General features: G+C 37.8%; 1 protein-coding gene and 1 long non-coding RNA gene across 3 annotated transcripts; both read right to left on the bottom strand.

Annotated features, from left to right (window-relative positions):
• Positions 1-2739: 2739 nt before the first annotated feature.
• Positions 2740-4669, bottom strand: LOC103432309 (aspartic proteinase PCS1-like). Its single transcript, XM_008370497.4, has one exon. The coding sequence runs from the start codon at positions 4490-4492 to the stop codon at positions 3071-3073; it is 1422 nt and encodes a 473-aa protein (XP_008368719.2). The 5' UTR covers positions 4493-4669; the 3' UTR covers positions 2740-3070.
• Positions 4670-10761: 6092 nt separating this feature from the next.
• Positions 10762-11731, bottom strand: LOC139193545 (uncharacterized). 2 transcript variants are annotated; one of them, XR_011577758.1, is made up of 3 exons: positions 11436-11731; positions 11240-11302; positions 10762-11012 (listed from the first exon to the last, which is right to left on the bottom strand). It is a non-coding gene; the product is annotated as an uncharacterized lncRNA (long non-coding RNA). The 2 variants fall into 2 exon arrangements; XR_011577757.1 differs by lacking the exon at positions 11436-11731 and having other exon boundaries at positions 11240-11374.
• Between the last annotated feature and the right edge of the window lie 2904 nt (positions 11732-14635).

Here is a 14635-nt window from a genome sequence, read left to right as displayed (position 1 = left end):
TAAATTAATCTCATTCATTCATGGCTATGCATGCAACTTTATATATGATTTGATATACATACGTAAAGAGATAGTTTTGGCTGACCTGTCGCCACGTGGACATATATCATCAATGTTTTTGTCAATATATGCACAATTGAAATGATGGAACATTTTTACAAGTTCCACGTGACAAGGTAAAAAGGATAAGAAGAAAGACATCACAGGATATGTTTTTTCAATAAAATCTTAAATAAATTATTTTTAAAAATAGGAAATTTTATTGAAAAGTTTTCGGTACTGTTCATTTTAACGAAAAATCATATTTTTACACTAAAAAGTCAATCATGGTACGATTCATTTTACCCTTTACTTTGTCTTTATCGTTAAAACTTAAAATTTTCAAACTATTTTTATTAGTTTTCCTTTAAAAATAACATTACACTATAATCAGAGTCAAAGGAAAAGAAAAAAAAAGTCGTTGGTTAAGAGCAACTCCCGCGCAGGCTGGTTGCTCGGGCGACAGGCGAGGACAAAAGGCCCGAGGGCCGGTGGAGAGAGGTCCAGCCGTGTGGAGGCCGAGCGACGGTGGGAGCCCGAGCGAAGGTGGGGTGGGGAGTCGACGAGCCTGTGGCCCAAGGGCTTTGCAATTTTTTATTTTTTTTGTGTCAGAGAGAGAGAGAGAGCTTTTGTAATTTTTTATTATTTAAACAAACAAAAAAAACTATTATTTTAATTGCATATTGCCAGAGGGAGGGTTCCAAGGGTAGAGATGTAAATGGTAATTATTGTTCATTAATGGTAGTTACTATTCATTTAAGGCAGTTACTGTTCAATAGGGTGGATTGAATAGTGGATTGCTAGGGGGAGAGCTCCATGGGTGAGTTGCTCTAAGTGAGCAAGGATTCTCTTTGTTAGATCAAAGATTCGAATTTCGTTGTCGACAATTCCACTTGGTGAACGATTAGTAAAAAACTCATAAAATGCTAAAACCATCTATATACGTTCTCATAAAAACTTGTGATATGACCTGACCTGAATCTGAATTCATTCCTGATCCTCTTTGTGAGAATTTTGGGGATCTGTAAATTGTGTCCATTTATAGTATATTGTGTGGTCAAAAATCATTTTTAATTTTTTTATTTAAAATTAAACATAAACAGTAGTTGACAAAAACTGACTGTACAATTTACGATAAACGAACATAATTTATGAATTTTTTAGATCCTCACAAAAAAAACCGAGAGAAAATCCTATTGGCCTTGACCTGAGATGAGGTAGCCTCCCTCCCCCTCCTTTAACTTTTAAACAAACAAACAAAAGAAAAGAAAAGGAAATGTCAATGGCTGTCGGGAATATTTGTGGAAGGAGGAGTATTGAGTCGGCAGAAGAGTCCCAAGTAGGTGTCTCCACTTCACTGCACGCTTCCAACTTCGGTAGAGCCCACATTTTCCTCCTTAAATCCTAGGCACGGTGATTTGCCGGTTTTAATCCCATGGCTTGTGTTTTTTTTTTTTTTTGGATGTTTACACAAACACAAACCGAAAGATAAAAAGAAAAGATGTTCACAGGCTCACACTGGTAACACCTGATATCTTGTCAACAAAGAATCGATATACACAAAAAGCTTTACGTGTAGATAGATTTGTTTTTCTTTCTTTCTTTTAGACCTATGTGGTAATGCAATGCCATTCACCATTTTTCTAATTCAGGTTCATGATGTCTAGTGTTTAAAACATTGACCGTATTAAAAAAATTTCAAACATTGATAATGTTTGAGTGGCATGAATGGAATGGAGCATCTTCTTCTTTTTCCTTCTTTTTAATGATCAAATACAAACAAGGGGTGGATTCGCCAGGTTAATTCTTTTTAACTCACTGCATCGTCTTGAGTTCAACCCCCTCCTTTAGTACAAATTAAAGTAGTAATATCGTTTGTATTACAAAAAATGATCAACCAAACGTAAAAAATGAAATGAAGCATACTGGTTCGGTGGTACATATTTATCTTTTACATATTTAGAAAGATTTTGAGTTTAAATTTCTCTTTTATGTATTTAAAAAGATTTTGAGTTCGAATTTCTCTCACCCAAAATGATGAAAAAGAAGGCTATTACTATGTAATGAGTGAGATTCGGAGTTTACACACCCGAGGTTCGACCCTTCCTTCCTTTGTTGGATTAATTATTAGATTAAAAGGGTGCATGTCCATGTTCAATGTAATTGATTAATTTTAGAAGGAAAAAAAACAAACCAAATTCTTCAAAGTTCGAATTCATTTAACTAATCTTCATATCTTATAACAACTCCATTATTGTTGATGGGGATGGGGGACACATTTCCATGCTTTCCTTTCAAGATTATAGTACTGTTTCATTAGATTTGGACACAATATTATTAGAGAGAGAGTGTGAGCCGAGCAAAGTTATCATCAAACACTTGTTAGCTTAGGTGACGAACAAAAGCGGAGTAAGATAATTAGGATTAGGTTAGGTCCAGAGTTTAATCCCAACCGGAAAACAAAGCGAGATGATGATCATTTTACCAGAGTGAGAGAGGTTGCCCACTCTTCTTTGATCCGTCTTAGGTCCGAGTGGCAACCTTGACTAGAGCCGAAGTGCGATGCGCCTGGATTATTTATTTCACATCCCGTGTATACGTTGGTCTCACCATATACATATTTGAGTAATTTTAGGTAAATCAATTTGGTAGTCCACATTTGTAAATTATGTGATGTGTAACTAATAAGAAATAAGCATGTTAATAAATACTTAAGTAATAATTCAATCATCAACAATCGCATCATATAATTTACAAAATATAATTTTAAACTGATAGTTTCTCTAGCAGTATCCTATATTTATATATAGTACATGCAATAATATACATACAAGAGACTGCGAACCCTCCAGACATACCACTGACCACTGCATGGCAAGTTGCAACTAGTTCATCTCTTCACTCGTTTAGATTCTGGTATTAGGTCATCGTCATGTAAATGACCTCTTTGTCCTCTAACGTGTTAAAACACCCTTGCAGTAACTTGCTCAGCAGCCACCATATCATATATATCGTCGCTATATATCCAGACTCATGATCTACTACAATCAGCCCTACCGAACCCAACTCTACGATTTGCCAGATCAAACTCAACCCATTGATTCCTCTGATGAAAATTCCCGATTATATTGCTCGCGGCACCAAGCATGTTGGACTGTCCGATTGCCACGCACCGGACTCCGCCGCCTACATCGGCAAGAATTTGTTCTTTCGGCGTCACAATCTCCACACCTTTATCAAACACAAACGCCATGTCCCCTATCAATCGTCCGATCTCCACACCATCGCCATCAAAACACATGTCGGACACACCTGCGTACATGTAGCCCTTCTTTAACTTTGGTCCCGCCAATCTCACAATCTCTTCCCTCACCTTACTATACGCCTCGTCCACAAAATAAGTGAACTCGGACCCTGAATCAATCATGGTCTGACCCGCCCCGCTCGCATCGGGTCGGAACACAGAGGGTTGAATTTTCAACATTTTCCCTCCAACTCTTATCCCTACCATTACAACTGTATAGGCAAGGGGGTCCAGATTCGGCATGCGCTGACTTTGACTAAAAGTCAAAAGGTCAACATATTGGAATCCCGCGGAGCTCGGGTTATGGCCTAAGTAAAAACTGCCGGTCGGCATATTGGACCCGGTTTGAGCCGGTCGGTTAGGTACGCAATAGGAGAACTTGGTAATTTTAGCTTGGGAAGCAAATGATAGCCTTCCAACATTCATACCCAAAATACCCTTGGTGTCACTGGTGTCCTTAGCGCAACCAAGAGTCAAGGGAGGGGTACTAATGGAACGAGAAAAGGTAAATTTTTCTCGGACGAGATTGCCCTCAGCGAGAGTACCGTCGGCATAGAAGTAGGAGTAGTGGCAGAGGCTGTTTTGGTCACAAGAGGTCGGGAGGGTGAAATCGGGAACCCGGGGTTTGCAAATAGGGTGAGTGCAAGGCAAAACAGAGAAGGTGGAAGAGAGAGAAGGGTCAAACGATGCCATGGGAGGAGGTGGTGGGCGTGGTTTGGGGGTCGTGCTGTGGCACTGTATCCATGAGAGTTGGCTTCCGGTGTCCAAAACCATCTGTTGGATCTGCGGAGGAGTTCCGATGGGGAGAGAAACGATGAGAGCCATCGAATACTTGAACGAAAGCTTGTAGTTGTACGATGGTGTTTTTGTTGTAGCACCACCAGCAGTAGCAGCAGTAGTAGTAGGTCTTGATCTAGGGTTTTGCTTGTAGTTTGAAACGACAGAGAAAGTTTTGGACGTGTTTGGATTTGCAGAGAGAGAAAGTGGAGAAGTAGTAAGAGGGAAAGAGAGAGAAAAGGCACTAGTGTCGTTCTTCAACTTGTTTTGGAGCTTGTTCTGATCTTTCGGAATCGAAACCGAAAGAGAAGGAGAGACGAGAAAGAAGAAGATGAGAAGATTTAAGAACATGGTTTTGGGAGAGAGATACATTATTACAAGCTAGCAAGCTAGGCTACTTAGTGATTGATTTACAAAAGCACACACAGAAAGAAGAGAGAAATGAGGATGGGTGGGTGGGTTTCTAGGTACAGTGGGGTTGTGGAGGTGGGGTAGTATTTATACCATCGGAATTATAGGGTGGAAAGTGAAAAAAAACGCAAGGAAAAAAGTAAGGGTGCGTTTGGTACGCAGATGGGACGGGACGGAACGGGACGAGACGGGACATGACGGAACGAAGGTGTAATTTTTGAAAAAGACATGGGGTATATTTGTCTTAAAATGGTAAAACATTGTGTTCCACATACGTGGAACAAACCCGTTCCAGGGGAGAGGTGGAACGCAAAAACACCCAAAATCTGTCCCGTGGAACAGCCCGTTCCACCCATTTTTGGCGCACCAAACGCGGGACGGAACGTCTCGTCCCGTTCCATCCCGTCCCGTCCCACGTACCAAACGCACCCTAAAGGAACAAGCAAAAGATAGGAGAAGCCAAAAGCGTAGAAGATAACGCGTTTTTGTCAATAGAGTAGTTAAGAGTAGGGATCATATTCCACTGTTTGATGTATAAAATTGAATGGGGCATGGGTGATGGTGAGTGGGGAACGATCGATGGAAGTGTCCAGATGTCCACACATTTACGTATTGCACAGAAATTACAGTACATAAATATAGGCTTTTTGTCTTGTTTATATATATTAGATAAATTGGATGACAACGTTTGCCGGATGACCAATGCATCCACCAATGCAAATGGCCGGTGCACCACGCGTTGGTGACACTAGAGAAAGAGACAGAGGGAGGGTTGGTTTTACTTGATTACAATCGATATTCTACAATAATTTACATTATATGGAGAGTGAAATGTATGAATCTAGAAAACCATGAAGAAAACCCTAATTACCGAGAGATTTTTAGTGTGTTGGAAACACGGCTTAATACATGGGTGGATTTTTTTGCCAAATTGCCGTGCCAACCGAATTGCCAACCGTGCCATACCGATTTTGTGCCAAATTTTTTGTACCAATTGGTAATGGTACGGTATTGTACCGTACCGAAATTTCATGGTACGGTATTGGTAATTGATATCATTACCACGGTATTACCGTACCATACCGAAAATATAATATAATTTATAATTTATAATTTATATAATACATAATTATATAACTAATATTTATAATATTCCAATAATTTGAAAATAAAACCCTACTTATATTAGCATTGTTGTTGGTGATTTTGATCTCTTAAAATTGTGGAAATCAAACACAAAAGAGTTCCTAATTCTTTCACAAATAGCCAAAATATCTTTGTAACCCCCACTTCTACTGTTGCTAGTGAAAATGCATTTAGTCTAGGGAGGAGGGTTGTGAACCCTTTTAGGGTATTCTTGACTCCTAAAATAATTGAGGCACTAGTGTGTACTAGTGGTTGGCTTAGGGCAGGTGAAGTAAACTTCTACAAGGACCAACAGAAGATATGCTTCAATTTTACAAGAAAATAGAAGAAGAGAAAACAAGAAAGATATGCTTTAATTTTTTTAGTAAATTTGTTATTAAATGGTTTTCAACTTTAATTCTTCTTGCTACTAATTAATATGTTTTCTTTGTTTGTAATGTAAGCTTGACACAAACTCAATCTTCTACAAGTTCAATGTCTCCTCCAAAAGCTTCGACATCTCAAGCTTGAATAACTGATCAATGAATTCTCTTTTTTGAAGTTTACTTCCAATTTTCAATTGGTTTGAAACTTTAATTTCTATTTGGATTGTTAATTTCTATTTGTTTTGGTTCGTAACTTCTATTTGGATTGTAAGCTTAATTTTCATGATGAATCTTAATGCTTCATTTGAATTATTATGTGTGTGAATTGTGAATGATGAATAATAGATGAATTTAATTTATAATGTATGAGATAAAGGTACAAAAAAAAAAAGTTTTGCCCTTGAATTGGGTTAAAAAAACAAAAACATATTTTGTCCCAAAACAAAATGGCAATTACCATTGCCATACCATGCCAACCAAAATTTTGGCAATACCGAACTTCGGTATACCGAAAGTTTGGTACGGTAATGGTAATAGATTTTACCAAACCGAAAGTTTGGTACGGTAATTGGTACAAGGGTTTTGGTACGGTAACCGTACCGAACCCTCCCCTAAGTACATCAAGTGTCAGAATACAAGTTATTGGATTTCAAATATTCAACCACTTGTGGTATGACGCTTGATGTATCAAACCGTATTCCCATCACACTGAAAAATTTCTCCTAATTACCAGAGCATTTACCACTTGTGACCGTTTGGTTTTACTGGACATCCTATTATTTGGATGACTAGTTAACGTTTTTTCTAACTACTTTGGGGAGTAATTTGGATGATAACGTGGTGACAGTAGGTTTTTTTTTTTTTTTTTTTTTTTTGCGCCCTTTATTTGCACCACTCCCATGTATTTGCTAATGTGCGGAGAGATGTGATCAGAGGCAGAAGATACGTGGAGTTTTGGGAATGAAAATTAAGCCATCACCAATCAACTTCCGAGCCAATATTAACCTCATTAGTTAAATATGATCTCCCTAACATTATCATTTTAGACAATATGACGATGAGTGAGAACTAGCAACACCGTTTTTTATTTTAAAAAAGTGTGTCCATGGAAACATATGCTTTGGACCAAGTAAAACTTTCTTATAGGTATATGGTTAAATCCCCTTGGATTGTCCGGGTGGCTCACATAGGTTCAATCTTATCACTTGTTTAGTCATAACGAGGTAAGTACATGAGATCAACTAGTCACCTCAATATATTTTTCTGTTTTCCTTAAGATCTCGAAAAAATTAAAGATGCAACTGTGAACCCAACAATTTTTTTTTAATTTTAATTTTTTGTGACTTTTGAAGGACAAAGTGTTTGTCTCAAGCAGTTAAGAGGTCAGGAATTTGAATGAAAGAACAAATCATTACTTATATCGTTTTGTCTTCTAAAACAGAGTATTAAGAACATTATTGGGTTAAATATGTCTCTTAATTGGATTTATCTTCTAAAAAAAGGGTTTATCTTCTAAAACATAATATTAAGATCATTATTGGTTTAAATATGATCACAAGGGATACGACACGAACACGAAAAATATCAAATTAACAAAAATAATTAGAGTAAATTGCCGATTTGCCCCCTGAACTATCACCCAACTTTCGATTTGCCCCCTGAACTTTTTAATTAGAACATTAAGGACTTAAACTAATTTTTTTGGCCGATTTCCCCCTACCGTTAGTTTTTCATAAATTTCATCCAAATTAACGTTAACTCTCATCATGTGCAAACTACGTAACTCTCATTTGTGGACAAAAGCGTCATTTCACTAGACCTTCAGATAGAAAAGCTATAGAATCACACATATTTGCATAGGTTTATATTTTAGAAATCTAAGGTTTTCAATTATTTTAAAGAATGAAATGACTGAACTACCCACACATGTTGTGCATATGCTTCCATTTAACAGAAATTTGGATGGAATGAATGAAAAATTAATAGAAGGGAGCAAATTGGCCAAAAAAATTAGTTTAAGTCCTTAATTTTCCAATTAAAAAGTTCAGGGGGCAAATCGAAAGTTGGGTGATAGTTCAGGGGGCAAATCGGCAGTTTACTCAAATAATTATTATATGACCATAAAAAAATACGACATAACACGAAAATACGAGAAGATACCATTGTGTCCATGTATTGTAGATGGACACTGAACTAGCTCAGAAGGACGATTATTTATTTTGTATTTACTAGGGGAATGAGAATACCTGGTGCCGTGGCGTTGTCATATGACTAATCAACCTACTATTGAACCATTAGAAAATAAAATGTTGCATGGTAGGTGTCGGATCTCAACATATCGAACTCCTGGAACAAGATTACTACATGCCTCACGGGTTATGCGTGTAGGATTAGATTGGTTTAAGAAATTAAGAGACAGAAATATGCTTACCTGAGAGCTAATAATAATGTTGCATCTAGCTACCCTAAAAAATAGAATAAGATTTCATCTACTGCCTCTAAAAATGCAAAATTCTACAATGCGTCGGTGTATGAGATGCATTGGTGCATTGGACGGTTAAATTTACATAGTTGAATTTTGACAATTATAATCAACCAGCTCAAGCACTTGTGCATTCCACATGCTTGTGCATTGAAGCAGATGTACAGTGAGACCAAAGTGTTTCCATGAACTCCCAGAATTTGGGAGATCTACATGTGAAGATTTTTCAAGAATTTTCCAATGTTTGGTATGAGTCCCTTTTGTACCCACTAAGCGTTTGATGTAATGCCTAATAATCATATCTCGACAACACTTGTCAGGTTGCGTTGATAGCACTCGACAAATTCTCTCAATAGTACTCATAAAATTGCTTCGGCAAATGTCAATATTTGTTGATATGTGCGCAACATAATTTGACTAACAATAAAAAGTAGATTAAGTGTTAGACGAAATGTCTCAGTGAATAAATTGAAATTTTTTTATACACTTCGCACTCTGTTTCTATTAAAAAATTTAGACCTTTAACATTAAGACCCCAAATATTTGAATTTTGAAGCCGCCATTGCTGGTGTATATTATAGAAAAACCTTGCGTCTACTTAACCTGTGTCAATTGTCAAGTCAAATCGAATATTAGAGGCTATATTTGTTTAAGCAATGTGCCTTATCTTGTTAAACGCAATAGTGCCATATTAATACCATATGTTAATATATAGTAGTTCTATGATGCAATCAACAATAATGTTGGAGAAAAGAAAATGTATACATATGGGGGAACCGGCAAGCCAAAGCACTGATTAAGAATAAACAAATAGATGATAGAACGGCGAATGCAACGCCTTAACAATTTGATTAGTATTGTGCATGATTAGGCATCATACCAATACCTAATAAACTATTTGCTCTATCATCATTAAAATTGTGCTCTTTGCATCAATTTGATACTTAGGGCTGATGTAGTATAGTTCACCAATATGATGTAAAACAAATGGTTGAATAGATTGAAGAGAAAATTGACCGTAGAAAGACAAAAAGAAGCAGTGAGAATTTACAGATTTCGCGTCCGAGCTCAGATTTAGGTTGTTGATACCTTTTCGAATAGGGAATAACGCCACGATTCAAACTTACTACTTTGTTGTGACATAAGATGATTTTTAGCCATATGAGGTCATTTTAGCCTCCAAAATGCAGTTTAATTTATATAGTAATAATTAAATCTTTCAAATTTCGTTGGATTAATTTTCATTAATGTCGTTTTAATTACCATAGTCCTTTGAGTTGTTCCAGGAAGTTGTAATCTGTTTATTTAAATCATTGGTTGTTTCATTGTAATCATCACTCAAGAATTAATCAAAGGATAATGCTAGGCACACTAATTTTTAAACCAAATTTGCAAATCTCATATGATGTATCACCAAAAGAAATAAACACGTTAATCAACACTTAAGTAATAATTCAATCATCAACAAATACATCATTTGGCTTACATAATTTTGTTTAAAAACTTGGTCTCTCTAACATTACCCTTAATCAAATACAACTTTTGGGATATCTTTAAAATTCTAGTGTACTCAAGAACTAGTTATTCAAAGACTTCCGATGGTAACTCTTTATTAGCTTCATGGTGGGTTCACAATAACATCCATCGTTTACAAGTTTACAACATACCTGCAACAAAGGTGATACTCAATTATCCGTTACTTTTAAATTTCTTCACACAACATTACTACACTCGTCAAACTTACGTATCAAATTTTGTTCCCTAAATCACATCACAATATAACGTTCATTTAAATTTGGACAAGTTTTTCATTCAGATATTATTTATACTAGATAAGGTTAAACAGGAACGTACATATGACAAACTGTAGCTAGTTAAACAGGAACGTACATATGCTGCTTAACGAAGTTAAATTTATAGCGTAGCTAGTCTCCTGGTTACTAAAGTTACTGAGAAACACTCCATTCCAAGAATCAAATATTTGACAAACTATAGGAATTAAAAAAAAGTCTCAAGAGTAGGACTATATATATCCATGGACTCTCCACAACTTTATGTCTTTGGCACAACTTTCATGCCAACATTATAAAACATTGTGCATAAAACATGAGATGACGAAGAGTTCGTACAGAGTCCCACTTTGAGAGAGTAACCTCATGTCGAGTATAATAACAGTCCATTTCATGAATGTTTTTGTTCAAAACCTAAATACTTTTTAACAAAAGAGTCTTAAAAAATAAATGTTTTTTGCTATCCAATTGAGAAGCTATAAATGCAGAGTCAATTAATACAGAAGAAATTACTCAACGTGAAGATGATGTCTTTAACTGAAGTACTTTTACTTGATAAGTAAAATATAAAACATACTTCAAGGTTCAAGCCTTCAACAATTTTAACCAGATTTGAGCAGCGAGCAATGCAGGTTCTGAGAGCTTCAGGCTTTCAGCACTAAGCGGTTTGGTCAGAGCTTTTCCTCGTTCAATTTTTCCTGCAAGACAGTAACAAAACTATCCAGTAAACTCAATAAGCTAAAGCACAAACCATGGAAAAAATTAATCGAAGTGGACATATTGGTTTGGCCAACTAAATGTTTAGGAAAAAAAAGCATACATCACAAGTACTAGTGCATCAACTTTACTCTTCCATTCGCAATAGAATCAGCAAACAACGTTGACGTGAGTGGAACATGAAAAATTTGCTTGGGCTTCTAATTACCTTATCATCATGGCGTGTGTCAACAATTGAAATTCATGCTTCCCTTCACCGGAATTTTTTTATCTGTACATTGAGATTAGTGATCTATATATTTGTACAACAAAAGAAATCAACTAGTGTACTGTAATGTTGAAACATAAAGAACAAAAATGAATTAATTGAAGAAGTTGGCTTGGTTATGATACATTCCACGTACGTGATGAGAGAAACTCCTCAATGGCTGGCCCAAAATCAAGGGAAGGCACATGTTGGATTTTGTAGAAGTCTGCTCCTCCTTTCTCAAGTCTACTGTAGAATGCTTTTGACATCCCAGTGATGGCTAATTCCCTGAGGGTTGTAATGTACCTCAGCCAATCGGGAACTGTCTTCATGCCTCCACAGTGCTCAATATACAATTGGCGAAGACAAGGCATGGCTCCTTCATCCACCATCCACTCCTCTATTTCGTCCATGCAGGAAAGTGAAAGAAATTCAAGACGAGGAAAGCCTCCAGCAGAGAATTTCAATGTCTTTGAGTTCTTCTCAAAAGCACTCCAGCTAAGGTGTAGAACTCTTAAGTTTTTCAGCCTCTCCAGAATTGTAATCTGGTCTTCCTTGAGATCAGTTTCAATTAATGATAACTTGATGAGGTTTGGATAGTACTGGAGGTCATTTGGTAGCTCTGTGGTTAGCCCTTGCAGACACAACTTGCATATCTGACGACAACTTGACACTATCATTGATATATGTAAATTTTGGAAGGTAGTAATTCACTGATTCTTATTGAATGAATAATCTCTTTACAATACTACTATATGTAGTCATATATTTTCAATCAATTCCTACAAACTAGCTACTAATAGACAGCTCATAATACAAAATAGGAATATAATTAATTACAATATATGGCAAGTATCTTGATGATGATCCTTGACTTTCTCAACACTCCCCCTCAAGTTGGTGAGTGAATGTTTCGAACTCCCAACTTGCCTAGCAAAGAATGAAATCTTTCCTTCCCAAGAGCTTTAGTGAACAAATCAGCAAGTTGTGATATGGAAGGAACAAATCCCGTCACAATTTTTCCTTCCATAATCTTATCTCGAACAAAATGACAATCAATCTCAATGTGCCTTGTTCGCTCGTGAAATACCGGATTTGCCGCAATATGAAGAGCGGCTTGATTGTCGCATAATAAGGTAGCCGGCCCTTGGTCTTGAACTTGAAGATCTCGAAAAAGGCTTTGGAGCCATGCAAGCTCACAACATGCTGCTGCCATGGATCTATATTCTGCTTCAGCAGAAGATAAGGATACAGTTTTCTGTCGTTTGCTTTTCCATGAAATAAGGCTATTTCCAAGGAAAACGCAATAACCAGTAGTGGAACGTCGAGTGGTAGGACATCCTGCCCAATCGGAATCACAATATGCCTTTAACTTCAATGAATTTTGAGATGGAAACATCATGCCTTGCCCTGGTGTGCCTTTCAAATACTTCAAGATGCGTAAAGCAGCTTCATAATGAGACTTTTGAGGTGATTGCATGAATCTACTCAATAAATGAACTGAATATGTAATATCCGGTCGGGTTATAGTGAGATATATCAACCGACCAATCAATCTTCTGTACTTGACTGGATCATCCAATGCATGCCCATCATCAGGGAGTAATTTGAGATTTTGTTCCATAGGAAAGCTTGCAGGCCGTGATCCTAGAAAACCAACATCATTTAGGATATCCAATAAATACTTTCTTTGTGAAATGAAAATACCTTGTTTCGATCGTGCCACCTCAATTCCCAAAAAATATTTCAAATTACCAAGATCTTTGATACGAAACTTGGTATTAAAAAAAGATTTGAGATCATCAATTGCTTTCAAGTCATTCCCCGTTATCAGTATGTCATCCACATAGATGAGAAGCACAGTAAATGACTTCCCTCTTCTCTTAGTGAAAAGTGAGTAGTCTGCTTTAGATTGAACATAACCAGCTGATCGAATAGCTTGTGAGAACTTGAAAAACCATTGCCGAGAAGCTTGCTTCAACCCATAAATTGACTTATGAAGGCGACACACCAAATTCTCCCCCTGTCGCCGAAGACCAGGCGGGGGAAGCATGTAGATTTCCTCCATGAGATCACCATGAAGGAATGCGTTATGGACATCAAGGTGATGAAGTGACCAGGAGTGAGTAGCAGCAAGAGCAAGTAAGCAGCGGAAAGTGACAAGTTTAGCAGTGGGAGAAAAGGTATCATGATAGTCAATACCTTCCAATTGGGTGTAACCTTTAGCAACCAACCGAGCTTTGTAACGCTCAATACTCCCATCAGATTTTCTTTTGATTTTATAAACCCACCGACAACCAATGGGTACCTTCCCGGAAGGGAGAGGAGAAAGTGTCCAAGTGTCATTGGCCTGAAGAGCCTGGAGTTCCTCGTCCATGGCCTTGCACCAATGGGGATGTTTGGCAGCTTCTGTATAACTGTTAGGCTCCAAAACAGTAGACAATTGTGCAATGAAGGATTGATACTTAGGAGAGAGCCCTTGATAGGACAAATAATTAGAAAGAGGATACCTTGTACGAGGACCGGAAGGCGAGGAGTTGGCGGGGGGCAACGGAATAGTCGGACAAACATAATCATGGAGCTTGGTCGGCGGAACTCGGATGCGACTGGAATGGCGCAAAGGAGCAGGGGATGCAGCGGCAGGCTGGGCAGATGGTGGACACGGGTCCAGAGAGAGAGCAGGCCCACCAGGAAGAACCGAGACTTGGTCAAGCCCGTCAGTAGCAGAGGTGGGTAGTTTGGGGACTGGTGCTGGGCCAGGAGAAAGGCCCGGGTCGGTAGGGTGGTGGTCTATGTGGGAAGGGATGGGGACGGTAACATGTGGAGAGGGAAGTGGGCCTGGGTCGGCATGGGGATCAGTATAGGGGTCGGTGTGTGGGACAGTGTTTGGGTCAGTATGTGGGTGCGGATTTGGGTGAGGATTTGGGTGGAATGGAAAAATATGCTCATGAAAGGTGACATCTCGACTAGTAAAAATTTGTTTGGAATGAAGATCATATAATTTGTAAGCTTTTTGGCCAAAAGGATACCCAATGAAAACACATTTTTTAGCCCGAGCATCAAACTTATGTTGGGGGTGAAGATTAGTGGCATATGCTAAACACCCAAAAGTGCGTAAATGGGTATATGAAGGAGGGTGACCAAATAATTTCTCATAAGGCGTAAGACCCGATAAGAGAAGGGTGGGAATGCGATTAATGAGGTAAATGGATGTGAGAATGCATTCATCCCAAAAATGCAAGGGAATATGTGACTGAAAATGCAAAGCTCGTGCAGTTTGAAGAATATGTCTATGCTTTCGCTCCACAACCCCATTTTGTTGAGGGGTGGAAACACAAGAGCGTTGAAAAAGTATGC

Source organism: Malus domestica, chromosome 17 (assembly GCF_042453785.1).
Source record: "Malus domestica chromosome 17, GDT2T_hap1".
Lineage (NCBI taxonomy): Eukaryota > Viridiplantae > Streptophyta > Magnoliopsida > Rosales > Rosaceae > Malus > Malus domestica.
The sequence above is the reverse complement of the archived record's forward strand: the minus strand, read 5'-3'. Positions and strand labels throughout refer to the sequence as shown.